This window comes from Seriola dumerili, unplaced genomic scaffold (genome assembly GCF_002260705.1).
Source record: "Seriola dumerili isolate Sdu_G_001 unplaced genomic scaffold, Sdu_1.0 BDQW01001417.1, whole genome shotgun sequence".
Taxonomy (NCBI): domain Eukaryota; kingdom Metazoa; phylum Chordata; class Actinopteri; order Carangiformes; family Carangidae; genus Seriola; species Seriola dumerili.
In genome coordinates this window covers 373,141-394,142 of record NW_019175672.1, presented here as the reverse complement: position 1 = coordinate 394,142, position 21,002 = coordinate 373,141, and the positions used below count along the sequence as shown (strand labels likewise).

At 37.0% G+C, this 21,002-nt stretch overlaps 1 protein-coding gene across 1 annotated transcript in view; it reads right to left on the bottom strand.

Annotated features, from left to right (window-relative positions):
- LOC111238536 (spermatid perinuclear RNA-binding protein-like) overlaps window positions 1–21,002 on the bottom strand; it is a 50,316-nt gene that overhangs the window by 7,748 nt on the left and 21,566 nt on the right. Inside the window, exons 11-14 of the mRNA XM_022768104.1 lie at window positions 10,498–10,706; window positions 8,628–8,777; window positions 8,017–8,151; window positions 7,239–7,379 (exon numbers count right to left, since the gene is read on the bottom strand). Of these exons, the coding sequence (XP_022623825.1) occupies window positions 7,239–7,379; window positions 8,017–8,151; window positions 8,628–8,777; window positions 10,498–10,706 (635 nt within the window). The remainder of the gene's footprint in view (window positions 1–7,238; window positions 7,380–8,016; window positions 8,152–8,627; window positions 8,778–10,497; window positions 10,707–21,002) is intronic.

Sequence of the window (21,002 nt, the reverse complement as noted above, 5' to 3'; positions counted from 1 at the left end):
GCTAAAAAAACATCATAGACTATTAAGGCATAAAAAGTCATAAAAACGTCATAGTATGGTCACGCATCAAACAAGACAGTATAGTAAGGCATAAAAATACCAAAAAACATCTAAGTATAGTATAGCAGAAAAATGCCAAAAAACGTCACAGTATAGTATGGCATAAAATGCTAAAAAAACATCATAGACTATTAAGGCATAAAAAGTCATAAAAACGTCATAGTATGGTCACGCATCAAACAAGACAGTATAGTAAGGCATAAAAAGGCCAAAAAAAATCTAAGTACAGTATGGTACAAAATTGCCAAAAAATATCGAAGTATAGTATGGCAGAAAAATGCCAAAAACGTCATAGTATAGTATGGTACAAAATTGCCAAAAAACGTCACAGTATAGTATGGCATAAAATGTCAAAAAAACATCCTAGTATATTAAGGCATAAAAAGTCATAAAAACGTCATAGTATGGTCAGGCATCAAACAAGACAGTATAGTAAGGCATAAAAATACCAAAAAATATCGAAGTATAGTATGGCAGAAAAATGCAGAAAACGTTATAGTATAGTATGGCATAAAATGTCAAAAAAACATCCTAGTATATTAAGGCATAAAAAGTCATAAAAACGTCATAGTATGGTCAGGCATCAAACAAGACAGTATAGTAAGGCATAAAAATACCAAAAAATATCGAAGTATAGTATGGCAGAAAAATGCAGAAAACGTTATAGTATAGTATGGCATAAAATGTCAAAAAAACATCCTAGTATATTAAGGCATAAAAAGTCATAAAAACGTCATAGTATGGTCAGGCATCAAACAAGACAGTATAGTAAGGCATAAAAATACCAAAAAATATCGAAGTATAGTATGGCAGAAAAATGCAGAAAACGTTATAGTATAGTATGGCATAAAATGTCAAAAAAACATCCTAGTATATTAAGGCATAAAAAGTCATAAAAACGTCATAGTATGGTCAGGCATCAAACAAGACAGTATAGTAAGGCATAAAAATACCAAAAAATATCGAAGTATAGTATGGCAGAAAAATGCAGAAAACGTTATAGTATAGTATGGCATAAAATGTCAAAAAAACATCCTAGTATATTAAGGCATAAAAAGTCATAAAAACGTCATAGTATGGTCAGGCATCAAACAAGACAGTATAGTAAGGCATAAAAATACCAAAAAATATCGAAGTATAGTATGGCAGAAAAATGCAGAAAACGTTATAGTATAGTATGGCATAAAATGTCAAAAAAACATCCTAGTATATTAAGGCATAAAAAGTCATAAAAACGTCATAGTATGGTCAGGCATCAAACAAGACAGTATAGTAAGGCATAAAAATACCAAAAAATATCGAAGTATAGTATGGCAGAAAAATGCAGAAAACGTTATAGTATAGTATGGCATAAAATGTCAAAAAAACATCCTAGTATATTAAGGCATAAAAAGTCATAAAAACGTCATAGTATGGTCAGGCATCAAACAAGACAGTATAGTAAGGCATAAAAATACCAAAAAATATCGAAGTATAGTATGGCAGAAAAATGCAGAAAACGTTATAGTATAGTATGGCATAAAATGTCAAAAAAACATCCTAGTATATTAAGGCATAAAAAGTCATAAAAACGTCATAGTATGGTCAGGCATCAAACAAGACAGTATAGTAAGGCATAAAAATACCAAAAAATATCGAAGTATAGTATGGCAGAAAAATGCAGAAAACGTTATAGTATAGTATGGCATAAAATGTCAAAAAAACATCCTAGTATATTAAGGCATAAAAAGTCATAAAAACGTCATAGTATGGTCAGGCATCAAACAAGACAGTATAGTAAGGCATAAAAATACCAAAAAATATCGAAGTATAGTATGGCAGAAAAATGCAGAAAACGTTATAGTATAGTATGGCATAAAATGTCAAAAAAACATCCTAGTATATTAAGGCATAAAAAGTCATAAAAACGTCATAGTATGGTCAGGCATCAAACAAGACAGTATAGTAAGGCATAAAAATACCAAAAAATATCGAAGTATAGTATGGCAGAAAAATGCAGAAAACGTTATAGTATAGTATGGCATAAAATGTCAAAAAAACATCCTAGTATATTAAGGCATAAAAAGTCATAAAAACGTCATAGTATGGTCAGGCATCAAACAAGACAGTATAGTAAGGCATAAAAATACCAAAAAATATCGAAGTATAGTATGGCAGAAAAATGCAGAAAACGTTATAGTATAGTATGGCATAAAATGTCAAAAAAACATCCTAGTATATTAAGGCATAAAAAGTCATAAAAACGTCATAGTATGGTCAGGCATCAAACAAGACAGTATAGTAAGGCATAAAAATACCAAAAAATATCGAAGTATAGTATGGCAGAAAAATGCAGAAAACGTTATAGTATAGTATGGCATAAAATGTCAAAAAAACATCCTAGTATATTAAGGCATAAAAAGTCATAAAAACGTCATAGTATGGTCAGGCATCAAACAAGACAGTATAGTAAGGCATAAAAATACCAAAAAATATCGAAGTATAGTATGGCAGAAAAATGCAGAAAACGTTATAGTATAGTATGGCATAAAATGTCAAAAAAACATCCTAGTATATTAAGGCATAAAAAGTCATAAAAACGTCATAGTATGGTCAGGCATCAAACAAGACAGTATAGTAAGGCATAAAAATACCAAAAAATATCGAAGTATAGTATGGCAGAAAAATGCAGAAAACGTTATAGTATAGTATGGCATAAAATGTCAAAAAAACATCCTAGTATATTAAGGCATAAAAAGTCATAAAAACGTCATAGTATGGCCAGGTATGAGACGAAATGATATAATGAGGCATAAAAATGCCAAAAAACATCTAATTATAGTATGGCAGAAAAATGCAGAAAACGTTATAGTATAGTATGGCATAAAATGTCAAAAAAACATCATAGTATATTAAGGCATTAAAGGTCATAAAAATATTATAGTATGGTCAGGCATCAAACAAGACAGTATAGTAAGGCATAAAAATGCCAAAAAACATCCAAGTATAGTATGGCAGAAAAATGCCAAAAACGTCATGGTATAGTATGGCATAAAACGTCAAAAAAACATCATAGTATATTAAGGCATTAAAGGTCATAAAAATATTATAGTATGGTCAGGCATCAAACAAGACAGTATAGTAAGGCATAAAAATGCCAAAAAACCTGTATGTATAGTATGGCATAAAACGTAAACAAAAGTCATAGTATATTTTATAGTTTTTATAGTACAGTAAGGCTTGAAAAATGTCATAAAAACGTCATAGTATAGTTAGGTATGAAAAATGTCATAAAAATTTCATAATATAGTAAGACATGAAAAATGTAATAGATATGTATATAATAAGGCATGAAAAATGTCATAAAAATGTCATAGTATAGTGAGGCATCAAAAATGTCATGAATATGTCTATAATAAAGCATAAAAATGTCATAAAAACGTCATAGTAAAATAAGACATCAAAAATGTCATAGTATAGTAAGGCATTAAAAATGTCATAGTATAGCAAGCCATCAAAAATGTCATAAAACTGTCATAGTATAGTAAGGCATCAAAAATATAGTATAGTAAGGCATTAAAAACACTATAAAAACGTCATAATACAGTAAGGCATTAAAAATGTCATAAAAACGTCATAGTATAGTAAAGCATGAAAAATGCCATAAAAATGTCATAGTATTGTAAGGCATTAAAAATGTCATAGTATAGTAAGGCATGAAAAATGTCATAAAACGTCATAGTATAGCAAGCCATCAAAAATGTCATAAATCTGTCATAGTACCGTAAGGAAAAAAAAAAGTCATACGTCACAGTATAGTAAGGCATGAAAAATATCATAAAAATGTCATAGTATAGTAAGGCATGAAAAATGTCATAGTATAGTAAAGCATGAAAAATGTAATAAATATGTCTATAATAAGGCATGAAAGGGCAATAAAATGTCATAATAACGTCATATTGTAGTAAGGCATGAAAAATGTCATAAACACTTCATAGTGTAGTAAGGCATTAAAATGTCATAAAACGTCATAGTATAGTAAGGCATTAAAAATGTCAAAAAAATGTCATAGTATAGTAAAGCATTAAAAATTTCATAGTATAGTAAGACATGTATATAATAAGGCATGAAAAATGTCATAAACACTTCATAGTGTAGTAAGGCATTAAAATGTCATAAAACGTCATAGTATAGTAAGGCATTAAAAATGTCAAAAAAATGTCATAGTATAGTAAAGCATTAAAAATTTCATAGTGTAGTAAGACATGAAAAATGTAATACATATGTATATAATAAGGCATGAAAAATGTCATAAAAATGTCATTGTATAGTAATGCATCAAAAATGTCATAAAAATGTCATAATATAGTAAGGCATGAAAAATGTCATAGTAGAGTCAGGCATATAAAATGTCATAGCATAGAAAAGCATGAAAAATGTCATAAAAATGTCAGAGTACAGTAAGGTATCAAAATGTCAAACATGTCATAGTATAGTAAGACATTTAAAATGTCATCAAAATTACATAGTATAGTTAGGCATTAAAAATGCCAAAGTATGGTGAGGCATCAAAAATGTCATGAATATGTCTATAATAAAGCATGAAAAATGTCATAGTATAGTAAGGAATGACAATGTCATAAATCTATAATAAGCATTAAAAATGTCATAAAAACGTCATAGTATAGTAAGTCATGAAAATTTCATAAAAATGTCAAAGTATAGTAAGGTATCAAAAATGTCATAAAAACGTCATAGTAAAGTAAGACATCAAAAATGTCATAGTATAGTAGGGCATTAAAATGTCATAATAACGTCATATTATAGTAAGGCATCAAAAATGTCATAAAAATGTCATAGTATAGTAAGTCATGAAAAATGTCATAAAAATGTCAAAGTATAGCAAGCCATCAAAAATGTCATAAATCTGTCATAGTACAGTAAGGAATGAAAAATGTCAAACGTCTTAGTATAGTAAGCCATCAAAAATGTCACGAAAACGTCATAGTATAGTAAGGCATCAAAAATGTCATAGTATAGTAAGGTATCAAAAATGTCATAGAAATGTCATAGTATAGCAAGCCATCAAAAATGTCATAAATCTGTCATAGTACAGTAAAGCATGAAAAATGTCATAAAATGTCATAGTATAGTAAGGCATTAAAAATGTCATAGTATAGTAAGACATGAAAAATGTAATAAATATGTATATAATAAGGAATGAAAAATGTCATAAAAATGTCATTGTATAGTAATGCATCAAAAATGTCATAGTAGAATCAGGCATTAAAAATGCCAAAGTATGGTGAGGCATCAAAAATGTCATGAATATGTCTATAATAAAGCATAAAAAATGTAATAACAATGCCAAAGTATAGTAAGGTATCAAAAATGTCATAGTATAGTAAGGCAATAAAATGTCATAATAACGTCATATTGTAGTAAGGCATCAAAAATGTCATAAACACTTCATAGTATAGTAAGGCATGAAAAATGTCATAGTATAGTAAGGTATCAAAAATGTCATAAAAACGTCATAGTACAGTAAAGCATGAAAAATGTCATAGTATAGTAAGGCATTAAACATAAAAACATCACAGTATAGTAAGGCATGAAAAATGTCATATAAACGTCATAGTATAGTAAGGCATCAAAAACGTCACAAAAATGTCATAGTATAGTAAGGCATCAAAAATGTCTTAAAAACGTCATAGTAGAGTAAGGCATTAAAAATGTCATGAAAACAACATAGTATAGCAAAGTATGAAAAATGTCATAGTATAGTAAGGCATGAAAAATGTAAAAATTTCATAGTATAGTAAGCCGTCAAAAATGTCATAAAACTGTCATAGTACAGTAAGGCATTAAAAATGTCATAAAAACATCATAGTATAGTAAGGAATGAAAAATGTCATAAAAACGTCGATAATAAAGCATGAAAAATGTCATAAAAATGTCATAGTATAGTAAGGCATGAAAAATGTAATAAATATGTCTATAATAAAGCATGAAAAATGTCATAAAACTGTCATAGCACGGTAAGGCATTAAAAAATGTCATAAAAACATCATAGTATAGTAAGGAATGAAAAATGTCATAAAAACGTCTATAATAAAGCATGAAAAATGTCATAAAAATGTCATAGTATAGTAAGGCATGAAAAATGTAATAAATATGTCTATAATAAAGCATGAAAAATGTCATAAAAATGTCATAGTATAGTAAGGCATGAAAAATGTAAAAATTTCATAGTATAGCAAGCCATCAAAAATGTCATAAAACTGTCACAGTACAGTAAGGCATTAAAAATGTTATAAAAACGTCATAATATAGTAAGGCATTAAAAATGTCATAGTATAGTAAGGAATGAAAATGTAATTAATATATCTATAATAAGCATTAAAAACGTCATAAAAACGTCATAGTACAGTAAGGCATGAAAAATGTCATAAAACTGTCATATTATAGCAAGCCAGCAAAAATGTCATAAAACTGTCAAAGTACAGTAAGGCATGAAAAATGTCATAAAAATGTCATAGTATAGTAAGGCATCAAAAATGTCATAAACATGTCAGAGTATAATAAAGCATGAAAAATTCCATAAAAATGTCAAAGTATAGTAAGGTATCAAAAATGTCATAGTATAGTATGGCATTAAAAATGTCATAAAAATGTCATAATATAGTAAGGCATTAAACATATAAATGTCATAATATAGTAAGGCATTAAACATATAAACGTCATAATATAGTAAAGCATCAAAAATGTCATAGTATAGTAAGGCATTAAAAATGTCATAAATATGTCTATAATAAGGCATGAAAAATGTCATAAAAATATCATAGTATAGTAAGGTATTAAAAATGTATTTAAAACGTCATAGTATAGTAAGGCATGAAAAATGTCATAAAAATGTCTTAGTATACTTAGGCATTAAACATGTCCTCCCAAAATATTGGTAGGGACATGTCCATAAGCAAACCTATGCCCTTGATTCATCTTAATTTTGTAATTATTTTGTGTATTATTGTGTTGATTTATTCACATGTACCAATTAAGGAGCAGTGCTCTAAATTTAATTGTATGCAGAGCTTACAATGACAATAAAGGCCTTCAATTCAATTCAATTCAATACACATCAGCAACTGTACATGATGGATCACTTAAGGCTGACTACAGGAGCAGTTTAATTCACTCACTGGAGGGTTGGGCCGTTTCTTCTTGTTGGTCGTTGACTTGGAGCCGGAGAACAGGCTGTTCAGGGCAGCCAGCGCGGCGCTGGCTTTGGCTACTTTCTTATTGGGACCCGTCCCCCGGAAAACCTGCTTGTCCACCTCCACCTGTCACACCACACAAAGATATGACGTGTTCTCACTGAGGATTCAGGGGCTATAAGACATGTTTGTTTCTGTTTCTCAGTAGAGCATATGTCAGGATCAGATTACACAATGTTTTGTCACTCAGGATGTTAGATTCGTGTTATCAGGCTAATGCTGTGTAGTTGAATTATGTCATAAAACGTTTGGAAGTTCAACAGAACATTATTGATTTGAAATTTTGTGTAAATGAGTTATTAAAAAAAAATACTAAACATTTGATGGTCAAATATTTTTACATATAAAGATTTGTGTGTTTCCAGCTCGTGTTATTGTAAAGAAATTTTCTGCCACACATTGAGTGATTATGACAGAAAACTAGCAGCTCAGTTCATGACACCACAATAAAATTCAGCTGTAAAAACCAAATAAACTTCAGTGATTCAGGCTGATTTTATTGGATGAAATTTGTTTCATGTTCGGCGTCTTCTCTGGCATTCATAAGAAGTGTAAAGACTTTTGAAATGCAGGAAGCGCAGAGGAGCCAAACATCAAACAAGCTCCTTCCCTCATCAATTTCTAATAAGACCTTCTGAAAGGAAGACAGGAAATCTATGAAACGCAATAGTGAGTGTGTGCATGTACGTGCGTGCTCTCGTACCTCTATGATAAAGCGTTTGTCGTAGCTGTTGCCGCTCTCTGATATCAGCTCGTATTTGAGGCCGCGGCGTTTCTCATTCAGCTCCATCACCGGGTTTTTACCTCCCGCCGTCAGGATCGGACCTGGAGCTCTGGACTGCAGACGGACAGAGAATCAGACACACGGGTCTCACGTCCTCTGGTCACAGATATGAGGTGCAACAGGTTCAAGTTTTCCTCTATCTCATGTACAATAACTCCTAACTAATATGCATTGATTGTTGCCCGGTTCGCCCCCCCCCCATTCAAAGGTTTCTAAAACCCCTCCTCCATGACATTACATGAACTTGGCTGATAGCAACTTATAATCAGTCCATTAAACTTCTGTGGGAACGAGCCAAATGTCATCAAATATTTTCCCAGATGACTTCAGTTCAGGGTCCAGGTTGTTTTTGGCAGGATGACACTTTCATAATTGACCTCACTGATGTGTTTAAGTGCTGCTGTGAATAGTGAGGAATCTCCATCACTTCACAGGTTTGTAGCCACTGTCCGTCTGTGCATCAGTCTCAACCTCATGTGTACTTGTTAATAATCCCTGTGTGTGTCTGTGTGTGTGTGTGTGTTCCCCACCTCCTGTGCGTCTGTGGAGGAGGTGATGGAGGTGGAGCTGGAGCTGGTCGACATCCTGTCGTTCTTGCCTTCGCCATCTGACTTCTCGTCAGCGCTCAGAGAGTCCACGTCTCCGTCGCTGCTGAGCACGTAGCCCAGAGCCTGCAGCGCCTGAGACCACACACACACACACACACACACACACACACGTTTCATTACCTTACAATAAAGATTTGAACATTCATCTGATTAGAAAAGTCATCATGTGTGACTCAGCAGTCCATGAGCAAGGCAGTCGACCACCTCACTGCTGCTGTAGTGAGGCAGTGAAGTGGTCATCAACACCATCAACACCATCAACACCATCAACACCATCAACAGCACAAAGACTGGCTGTACTGGGAGTGTGAACGTGTAACTGAAGGAAAAAATGTGTGTGAAACAGAGACAGTGTGAGCAGTCGGACTTCAATAAAATCTTTGTCACAAAAAGAAAATGTTCTGTTCATTTCACGTCTCTAAACGTGACAAACTACAGCAGAAGTCAGAGTCTGAGACCTGTTAGCATAACGTGGATGTGAGGCTGTGACGAACCATTATTATCATTATTGATTAATCTGCTGATTATTTTTGTGATCAGTGGTTTTGGACAAAAAGTAATAAACCACTCACAACAATCAGTTTGTCTGATCAACAGTCAAAAACACAAAGAGACAAATGACTGAAATTATCAATCGAATATTTTAAAAAGTCATTGAACAACTAACTGACTAATTGTTTTAGCTTTACTAATAATGGGCTGGAAGTTAGTTTGGAAACTTATTACACTGAGGAGATTTGTGTGATCAATTTAATCTGTTCATTTAGAGAACATAATAAAGTAATAAAACCCAATTCCCCATTGAACTTATTCATTAGTTTCTGGTGCAGTCTAGTATTGTTTTAGTTATGAGGCGTCTCGGTATTGAAGGTTTGAACGTAACGAGTTTATTAGAGATGTTTTGTCAACAGAATATGAACCGAATCAGCTGAAAAGAAATGTTGTATGAGAGCACAGGGACGAAGGAGCAGAGAAAATATTTGTCTCAGCTAAAGTCAAAGCTTTAAAATCCTGAATCGATCCAGCAGCAACTTTCTGCATAAAAGATTTAATCAGGATAAATCCTCCAGTGGATCCTGAACAACATCTTTCCCTCCGGTGTGAATCTGAGCAGGAGTTCTGCGTCTGTTAAAGCTCGAGCGTGAATGAAAGAGAACTACTTGGATTTTCTGCTAAATCATTTTATTTCATTTTTCTGATGTTATTCATGAGCTCCAAATGAACATCTGGAAGAATGAATTAAATCTATTTGAAATATCTCTTCAATGTATGAAGGACAGGAATAAAACTTTCATTTATTAGACGTGTTTATGCCGTTTGATTAAAACCCTCCCTCCCAGCTCACGTCTCATGGTTGAGTCTGCTCTTGTTTTCCTTCTCTTTAATACTGTATGCAGAAAATGTTTAATTGATTTGTGCCTTTAAAGTTTGTGCTTGAATTTTAAATAAAAAAAATTAAAAAAAACATGTCATATTTACTCAGGAGCATCATCCAATCACGTGTCTCCACGGTGTTTTCACCTGTGTGTCTGCAGGGACTTACAACAGGATGAGTGTATGAATGATGGAGGAGTGTGAGAGCGTGGATGTGACACTCTCGTTTTGTTTCTCTCCTTCTTTGTATTTGTTACGAAGACGTTCTGCACTTCAGTTCTCATCTCAGAACGTCATGAAATCTACTTTTTTTTTTTTTTAATACAGTTTTATACTGATGAAGAAAAGATGAAATGATGTCAGTCAGAACTGTGTCAGATTTCACTGATTCTTTAAATTCTTTAAACTCTGTAAATACCTTGAGGGCTACTTGGAGCTTGGCGGTCCTCTTGGAGTTCCCGGTGGCCTGGTACGTGGTTCCCTGGATCTCCACGGACATGGTGAAGACCGGAGCGTGGACCGGGCCGGACTGGGACAGCAGGCGGTACTGAAGACCCGGGTGGATCTGGTTCAGACGCATCAGAGCGTTCATGGGGTGGTTAGGATCCGTCATCCTCCAGTCGAGGACTAAAGGAGGAGAGAGAAACTCACTTTTAGCTTTTATGTTGATTTGAAGGAAACGTCTGTGTCTTTAGCAGCTAAATGCTTCACCATGTTCACCAGCTGCTCTCTGACTGTGACGCAGTTTTTTACAAAAATTATTGCCACTTTATTTAATCTTATCAGTACATCTATCACTATTTTTTATTATTAGTTTATTCATAGACAATATTTGATCATTAAAGATCCATCTGATGTGTGTCGTTTCTGGACAGATTCAGGGCGGGAGAGCAACAACTGATTTGGTAGCAAAACACATGAACTGTGAATTTTGCTCCTTCAAATGAAATAAATAAAGAAATTGAAGATTTGAGCCTCTGTTTTGTGTCCTATAATATTTCCTACAACTGATTTGCGGGTAGAAATCTCACTCGGCTGAAAACACAAACAAGTTTCAAGAATCTGCAAACACAGTTTTAAATCAAAGGAGTTTGTGCTGCCTGGAACCGACAGTTTCACTTCTACCAACAGAAACAAACCAAAGACGGTGGCGGTGGGGGAGATGGAGGGCTTCACAGTACAACAATGTAAAAAGACTCCACTCCATTAAAAATAAGGAAGTAAAAATACAACGGTATTATCAGTAAAATGTACTTAAAGTATCAAAAATACTTCAGTAAAACATGACTGATTTATCATTGTACAGTGTATGAGATTGTTAATACTGATGTTTCTGATGTAATTACTTTACATATGGTCATTTGGTTTAGTTCCCAACCTTGGGTCGGGCCCCTCCAAAAGGGTCACGAGAGAAATGTGAGCGGTTGTGAGACGATTAAAGGAGGAGCGAAGAAGAAAAGACAAAGTTCTGATGAATACATTTGGATTCGTTTTAATTCTTTGTCAAATGTTGGTTAAATTTACCCAAAACTAGACACTGGTTTTATGATTTTATGTTCACTGTATAAATTAACTTCTAATAGACAAGCTCGCAGCGGAGCAGACGTATAAATAAGAATAAATCAGGAAAGTACAAGTTTGAGTAAATGTACTTAGTTACTTTCCACCACTGGATATTTGCAGTAAATGGGTTAAAAAAATATAAAACCTTTTTAAAGCACCGATATTAATGTTAGACATTTCCTCAGTGTGTCGAGGACTGAGTCGACAAACCTGCGACACAGGAGACATCGGTGCTTCCTGAGCTCTCGAGCACAGACTCTGTTGATGCTCAATTCCCCATAACCAATCTTTCATGGAAATTGGCATAATCTATTCACACCCACTGATACAACTAACTCATCTTACAAACCTGTTACTTATATTTCCTCCAGACCTGAACCAGTAGAAACAGAACCTCTACCTTGTAAGCTAATTGGAACTACACTTGCACTTACAATCTGATGTCGTAAGCTCCACTTCTCAGAGTCATGGTACCACGTAGTGGGGGACAGTAACAAAGTACATGTATTTCAGTACTGTACTTAAGTATATTTTCCAGTATCTTTACTTAAACATTATTGTTTCAGAAACTTCTGACTTTTACTCCACTACACTTAAAAGACAAATAGTGTACCTTTGACTCTACTACATCTTTATGAAGTACTCTTACTTTGAAGTAGAGCTTTTAGTCAAAGAATAACTCGTCTTTTGTTTTCTAAAGTGTGATAGATCATACAATGTGTTAATTGCATCAAACTAACAAAACAAAACAAAGCAATCACAGTTAAACTTCTACACTGTCAGTCATGTTGTGTTGCTGCATGTTTGACCAGCTCAGTTTGAACGTGGCACTGTCCTAACGATGGCTATGTCAGATAAAGATGAGGCAGAAGATGCTTCAAGTCCATTTGGAATTTAAATTAAATTAAGATTCCATTAGCTTTTAAATGTTTGCAGCGTTTAACACAAAATACTTCACTACCTACAAATTTGCCGTCCAACTCTAGAAAGCATGTCGAGGTATCAGGTGTTTGTCTAATTCCAGATATGGCTGTCCTTTTGTTGAATAAGTTGTTTTATAGCCATTTCTACAGTCTTTGTATCACATTCTACAAACTTTATTCTACAGATTCTACAGTGAATCAAGACATTCAGTCAGCCGCATCAGAGCCAATAGGTTCTGTCAATACCCTGTAACAATACAACAATGTGTTGACATAAAGTGAAAGTACGTTTGAATACTTAAGTGTTTCAAAGGCGAGTACTCTGTAAGTTCACTCAAAGAAAATTTGACAAGAAATTTAATTAATTGATTAATTAATTCTTCCTTCCAAACTCTAGTACCTACACTGATGACTTAGAGAAAATGGAGTGCCATAGGCAGGGTATGTAATTTGTGCTGATTGTGATAATTATTGAATGTGTCGCCCTGCCATCCTCAAGCTCCGCCCAAGTAGCTGAGTTATTTGTACTGACGAAGGCTTGTCACCCAGCCTAAGGTATGTATTACATTTTACAAAGACTACAGACGATTTGGATGATTTTGTACACTGTGGGCAAAAGGTGTTTGGCCGACCATGCGGCCAAACTACTGTCAAAGTTCTAAACTTCTATTCTCCCACACCCGCTAACAACCTTGTTTCCCCTAATGACGTGGTTCTTTTTGCAAGAAGCTGCTGATGTGAAGGATCATAGGTTTTGGCTTTCTCATGGATGTAAATATGTCTCTGCGTCAACAATTGTTGAAAGACTGCAATGCGTCAAGATCTACGCCATCTACATGAGAATTTTGCTGTGTTCTAACTGCTGTTGCTGAGTAAATCCACAGACAAGTAGAAGCTGTCCAGTCTCCTCCTAGCGACGAACCTTGTTACAACATCCAACCTGAGGACTGGTTCTGCATCAGAGAGGCCGAAGAATGCCCAGAAACCCAGATGGTCCAAGCTGCAACACGTCCTGCTCACCACCAACACAGCAGTCAAGTGTGAGGGCCGTCCCACCTGGATTTACCGTGCACCAGAAACCAACAAGAACCCTCCTCATCCTGTGGACATTCTCCCTCATCACCGTCAGGATCATAAAAAGGACCCCTCTTGCTGAAGGACAACGCTGACACCGGAGCCCCAGAAAACGATGTACATCTCCAGCCACCTGGAGCACGCCCAAACGGATTAAACAGAGAAACCTACAGACTTCAGAAAAGAGACCAACCAGAACACCACGACAGAGAACCAACTACTGCCCATATGCCCCAAAGTCCCAAACAAACACATATCTTCAATTGGCAAAAATGGTAGCTGACAATAGCCCAAATCCTAACAACTGTTATGTGTGTGGATTCATCCCACACAGTACAACTGAAGGACTCCCATTGATGGCTTCACCCATCAGCTTCTGTGACACTACAACTCCACCTATGCAATTTACGAAGTTATGGCAACATTGGACCAAATAAGAGACCTCTCCCATGCTGTTGAAGATCTTGCAAACTCTACTGCAAGAGGCATGTCTCTATTCACACAGGAAATGACTGCCATAAGAATGATGACTTTACAGAATCGTGCCGCACTAGATTACCTCCTGGCCTCAGAAGGAGGAACCTGTGCTATCATCGGGACTGAATGTTGTACGGTCATACCAAATAACAATGCTATACAAGAAATAACTAACCACATAAAAATTATTGCCAAACTATGACATGGTCCAGCCACCACTAGCTTGTTTGACCGGTTCAAAGTAAAAGTTGAGACATTAGGTTATTTGATTTTTGAATTTGTACTTGGGTTTTGGAATCTTGTTTTCTTTAGTCTCCTGTTCACCTGTTTTAAGTCCATCTTCGGATCACTCATATCAAAAAGCACTTCTAAAATCATGTAGTCCACCACAACTCACCCTGCCCCTCCAAACAAAGAGGACAGTTCAGATTTTATTCAAAATTGAAATTGATTGACTAGTTACGCTTAGATCCTACCTTTTGTTTTGTTTGTTTTTTCTCTATTACATTTTATATGATGATAATTATCTCACTTTTGGTTTTGCTTCTCGATTGATTTTGTTTTTCTTTATTACATTTTCATTTGATAATTATCTCACGTAGTTTTGTCACTTTTTCTTTATACCACTCGATCGAATTTTTGTTTTGTTTTGTTAACCTATGGATATGCTGATCCAGCCTAAGAGCCCCTCCTACCCCCTTGATCACTTGAATCTAGGTGTTACACTGCAAGACCTCTAGAGAACATTACTTTTTGTTTCTAATTTCCTTTCCTGTCTGACCAAATGTCTGTAACCCCAGGTATATGCAAATACAGTTGTCCATCCCTTTGTCTTTCACTGTATAACTGTCCCCCCGCCCTTCACTCTGGGTCAGTCTACTGCCTCACATCTGCTCTGTGTCAGTTGGCTCACTGTATCCTGGGATACCAATAAACTTGCATCACTACAGCAAACTTGAAACTAAGGACTTGGGTGAATTTTCTTCAACATAAGTAATCAGACGGCGCGCTGGCTCCACTCATGAATACAGGAAGTCTCAAACGCCGTTTGATTGGCCGAGCTCTCTCTCTGCTAATAGGCAGTAGATGGGACTGAGCCCTGGTGTCACGCTGATGACACACTGGGAGTCAGAGCCACTTCACACCTCCACGCTGACGAGAGATGAGGAGAGCTATCCGCCTCCCCAGAGCCTCCGAGCAGTAATGTCTCACAGATGAATTGAAAATGAAACCGTGACACATGGTGACATCTATTATAACAAACCTGATGTCTCTATTATAAAGCTGCGTTTCGCTTTAACTCCAGCTCAGTCAGCTGTTCTTTGAGAATGCGCTTCATTTTGTTTCGTCTGTAAACAAACTGAATTTAAATGAGAGCCGACAGTCCTGACCTTTAATATTCCCGCAGCCGGAAGAAAAGAAGACGTTTACTGAACTTGATAAAGTTTCAGAGGAAACTCTTTCAGACCAGATGTGCCAGATGTTCCACACATCTTTGCCCGGTGTCTTTCACCAGGTGTTTAGATACTCACCACCTCCTCCAACCTGTGCTGCTCATTTTTCCATTTCTGGAAATGGAAAAATAGCAAAATCCTGAATGATGAATGTCAGTGAACTGCTCATTATGGAGCCCCAGTCTTCCAAAAGATTTATGTGTATTAAACATATTATGTGCAGACAGGACTTCAGTGGTTCCATGGGATACAACACAATCACCCAGTAGACATGATGTGTACTGATGATCGTTGTGTACGAGACGCTGTGAAACGATCGTGACCTCTGAGTCTCACGCAGACTGAAGGGTCCCTGAACTTGGCGAGCAGCGAACTTTCGTTTTGAAATGAGAAAACCGAAATCGGGAAACAGCTCGTTTCCCGGTTCCTGTTTAGAAATAGGGAAACAAAAAACAGAAAAAGACAAAATGATCCATTATCCGGTTTTACCTTGATGAGATCATAAATGAAAATCAGGCCCCGGAAGTTGTAAATAGTTTGTCACTTGTTGCGTACCCGGAAGTCAGTTAGTTGCAGTGAACAACTCTGACCTGCTGCTCTCACGGCTCGAGTGGAAGGTTTCTGTGGGCAACACCAGAACGTCTGATAGTTCAACGGCAACAAGCCAGAACTAAAGTGACAAACAGACTTTAACAGCAGAAATAGTTCAAACTGCAGATACAGCAACATGGAGACATTCACTCAGCGTTAGTGTTGATAAAGATGTCATGGTTCCGCTCCTCTCCTGTCGCCTAGCAACCTTAACAACGCGTAACTTCTTTTTCACAAAAACTTTTAGCTGTTGAGATGGGCTGAAACACAATACATAGATTTAAAAGTGTACTCATCTGTTGATCTTGTTTGCTTTCGTTACGGGTGTGCAATGAATCTTGGGATATGTTGGACCATGAAGGATCATGTTGGATCCGTCACTGACCAGGTAAAGGACGACGCATCTGAAGGACATTTGAAACGGGACAGCAGAGTCGCGCCGCGCTGACGTAATCGGTCTTGATGCTTATATCAATTAACTTTAAATACTCAGGATGATCTTGAATAATTGAGAAATACTGAGGTAGTCATTAAAATATTTTTTCCATACAGTCATCCACTGATGTCGACGCTCTGTCGAGCTGGAGTCACTTAGAGAACACTTGAGGTTGTAAATCATCCGGCACCTTCTGCACACACTTGTCTTTCATCCTGCAATCACTGTGTGTGTGTGTGTGTGTGTGTAATGACTGTGAGGCTCTGACACTCAGACACTTAACACTGGAGTGTGGTTCACTATGAATATGGATGGAGACGCAGCGTAAGATGAATGTGAAGGTGCTGATGGACAGGTGCTGGGAGGGAGAGAGGAGGAGGTGTTAACGCTCTCTGTATGTACGTGTGTGTGTGTGTGTCCATGTGTGTGTGTGTGTGTGTGTGTGTCCGTACATCAACGTGTGTGTGTGTGTGTGTGTGTGTCTCCGTACACCAACATGTGTGTGTGTGTGTGTGTGGTGGGAGGCAGTGAGATAATTGCGTGGCAGCAGCCTGCAGTATTAATCCCTCTCTATCTCTGCCTCTCTCCTTTGAACTGGAAGCAGATGAGAGTTGCCGGAGACGATCGTCCCAGTGAGGGCCAATTTAATTACTGTGACACCGACAGACAGGAGTGAGAGGGAGAGGGGGGAGAGAGAGAGAGAGAGAGAGAGAGGGGGAGGGAGGGACAGGGGGGGCTGTAGTCATCAGTGGAGGAATGCTTAGTTGTATTTTAGGGAATTTTTAAACCTCACACTCGGATTTGTACGATCTGAACACAGCAACAAAAACAACTGCAGACCAACTGAGAACAGGAAGTGGTCTTGGTCTGGTTTGTGCTGGGAATCTGACACACCTCCAAGTTCGGACTCTGCAGGTGTCAGCTGAACGGCTCCTGACCTTCCTACACTGGGATGTCTGGTATTAGAATCCGCGACTCGGGAGCAGGTGGTTGTTCCCAAAGAGCGGGAGTGAACACATCCAAGACTAAACCTCCCTGACTGAACCAAACACCTGATGATCACAGGCTGGTGATCGATGATCAACAAGGAATAATATCTCAACAGCAAGAAGAAAAACAGCGTGACATTACATCGAGTTTCCCTCGTCGTTGAAACTTTTGGCACTTCAGAGTCTCAGATATTTGTTTCCTCAGTTCCTGCGATAAATTCTTCAGCTTCTTGTTGAGATGAAAAGAAGCCGAACTGAAGCTGGAGAGCAAAACACAGCAAGAACATCTCCTCCACTGATTTGGGTCAGAGCTAATGAACTACAGGATTTCTTGCAGAGATGGAAACAATCAATGAATTCAGTTCCTCTGGTGTTTAGGACTGTCTCCTCCTCGCCTTCAAGGTCACCATCATGTCTCCCACCATCTCTAAGCTCCACCAGCTCGTTCTCGTCTTCACCCAATCACAGCCTGACACACCGACCTTTGGCCAATCGCTCGTAAGCTGTCAGAATCTGTGACCCACCTCCACCCCTTCACCTGACCATCTCCAATCAAACCATCCGATCAGCAGTTTCTCTCTCATGAAGACGTCCCACTCCTCATCACCACCGGTGTCTAAGGTTCCGCTAATATGAAGCACTTTACTCTTATGGACCGACTTCCTGTCGGCGACGAAGCTCCAAAGTCTTTCCTTCTGACATTGATGATGATGAGGATGAGGATGATGATGATAATGATGATGACAATGAGGATGATGATGACAATGACGATGAGGATGATGATAATGATGAGGATGATGATAATGATGATGATGAGGATGATGATGATAATGACAATGAGGATGATGATAATGATGAGGATGATGATGGGGATTAATGATGAGGATGATGATGATGATGAGGATAATGACAATGAGGATGATGATGATAATGAGGAGGATGATGATGATGATAATGATGATGAGGAGGAGGATGATGATGATGAGGAGGATGGTGATGAGGATAATGACAATGAGGATGATAATGATGATGATAATGAGGATAATGATGATGAGGTCAATAATGAGGATAATGATGATGAGGATAATAATGATGAGGATAATGATGATGAGGTCAATAATGAGGATAATGATGATGAGGATGATGATGATGAGGATAATGACAATGACAATGAGGATGATGATGATAATGACAATGAGGATGAGGATGATGATCAGGATAATGACAATGACGATGAGGATGATGAGGATAATGATGAGGATGATGATGATGAGGATGACGATGAGGATGATGATGATGAGGATAATGACAATGAGGATGACAATGAGGATGATGATGATGAGAATAATGACAACGAGGATGATAATTATGATGATAATGATGATGATGAGGATGATGATGAGGATGATGGGCTCTCAGTGAGGACAGTTTTGCTGACTCACAGGGAAAAGTTGTCTAGACAGCTAAGTGGTGAACAATCAATGTTTCCACATCAATAACTGTTGCTTAGTGAATTTACTATGTGCTGAAAGGACTAAAAGAACTACCCGCAGATCGTCAAATTGATTTTATACAGAGTTACCATTATTATTATTTCATTTTACATTCATATTCTTTTTATACTGCTTATATTTTATTTGTATATTATTATACTATAAGAATTATCATGGTATTCTCTTCCATTTCTCTTATATATAGTATACTTTATAGCTTTATAATATATATTGTGCATTTTACATATGCTTTTATACTTGTTTATATGTATATTTTATTTATTATTCATATATATTCTGTATATAGTTCACACATCAGGCCCCTGAACATGCACTACTGAACTGTTTTACATAAATATTTCCTGAGTTGACTTATAGATTCTAAAACAGGGTATTTACCAAGTGGGACACAGTGCATAAGTGTGACCCCCCCCCCAACATCTCCTGGTCATTTCATCAGTCAGTTTTGTCAAACAGGCGCCATTAAAGGTATGACAAAATTCACTATCAGCACTTCCTGTTTGCAACGTGCTCATGGACAGACAGATGACTGTCACATGTGATGATTCTGAGGCAGGTTCTGATTTGCTCAGAGGAACCTTTTTTTCCCCAGAGATTTCTAAGCAGATTCATTCACGATGGAGAACGGAGATAATTATATTCTCAGGAAGTGTAAGCGCTGCTGAATCTGTGTTAGATTGAGCTGCTGCAGCTGACTGGGTTGGTAAATGGGACAAATCTGCAGACAAACAATAACTGCACTGACATGTACCTGTCTGTTTAACCTCACAGGGTCTTTAAATTCTTATATTTTATTTAGTTCATTTTTGATCCTCTGTCTGCCTCTGTGCTGTTGTAACATCAGGGATCATTAAAGTCTCATCTTTACTTCCTTTCAGTTTCTCCTCCACTTCACACTGACAGGAATCTGAATTTCTCTTGACAACATAATAAGCAGAATAAACCTGTCTGTGGTCCTGATGGACACCTGGTGGACAGTTTGACCTTGATGCTGTTCTGGACTCATCATTACAACATTAAGACACTGGCACCTGAACACAGGAGCAGACCGATGCCTGATAAACTCTGAATCTTTCTTCTTCTCTCACTTGCAGTTATTTGGACATCTGATAACTTCACACGATTTTCTGCTTCGTAGAAACATTTCACTTGAAAGCTGCTGCTGCTGCTGCAACAGGTGCTTGAAGAATTTCAACATGTCTCATGCAGCCGGGTGATGTGATGCCACTCTGAGATACACTTATCGTCTGAGCCAGTGACACAATTCAATGCCCTGAACTGGATTCCTAATATGATCTCGTCAAGATACCAGACACGGCTGCTGAATTTCAAACACTGGCCCACAAAGGATCGGACTCAGGCGGGGTCGGGGTGTTTTCTCTCGTCTGACACCGAGAGTGAAGTGAATCCCGGCTGACAGCAGGTTGCCTGACAGGTCGTTTTGATCCTGCTCAAACCACAGCTTCCTGATCGCTAAGAAAAGCTCAGCTCTGCCCACTCACCTCTCTGTCTTTTACTCAGACCCTGTCAGAGAGCAGCACGTTTACAATCAACTGTCGTTTACAGCTGTACAGCACGCACGCACACACACACACACACACACACTGAACACCACAGCCTTTTGTCTTTGTCATTAGCTACAACTGAGCGAAGTCCTCAATCAATATCCACTTATCTGCTGTTAAGAGACAAACACTTACTCAGTTCTCTCCTGGGAAGTCAGACTCCACATGACCAAAACAACTGATTCACAATGTTCTGTGTTTACATGTAATATTTTGCTGTTTCCATTCCACAAAATTCACAAAATTCACTTTTTAATCTAAACTTGGTGGAAAAAGCCTCTTAATCAAAGCAACAGAGTCCAAACAAACCAAGTCATCGGTCACTTATAACTGTTTA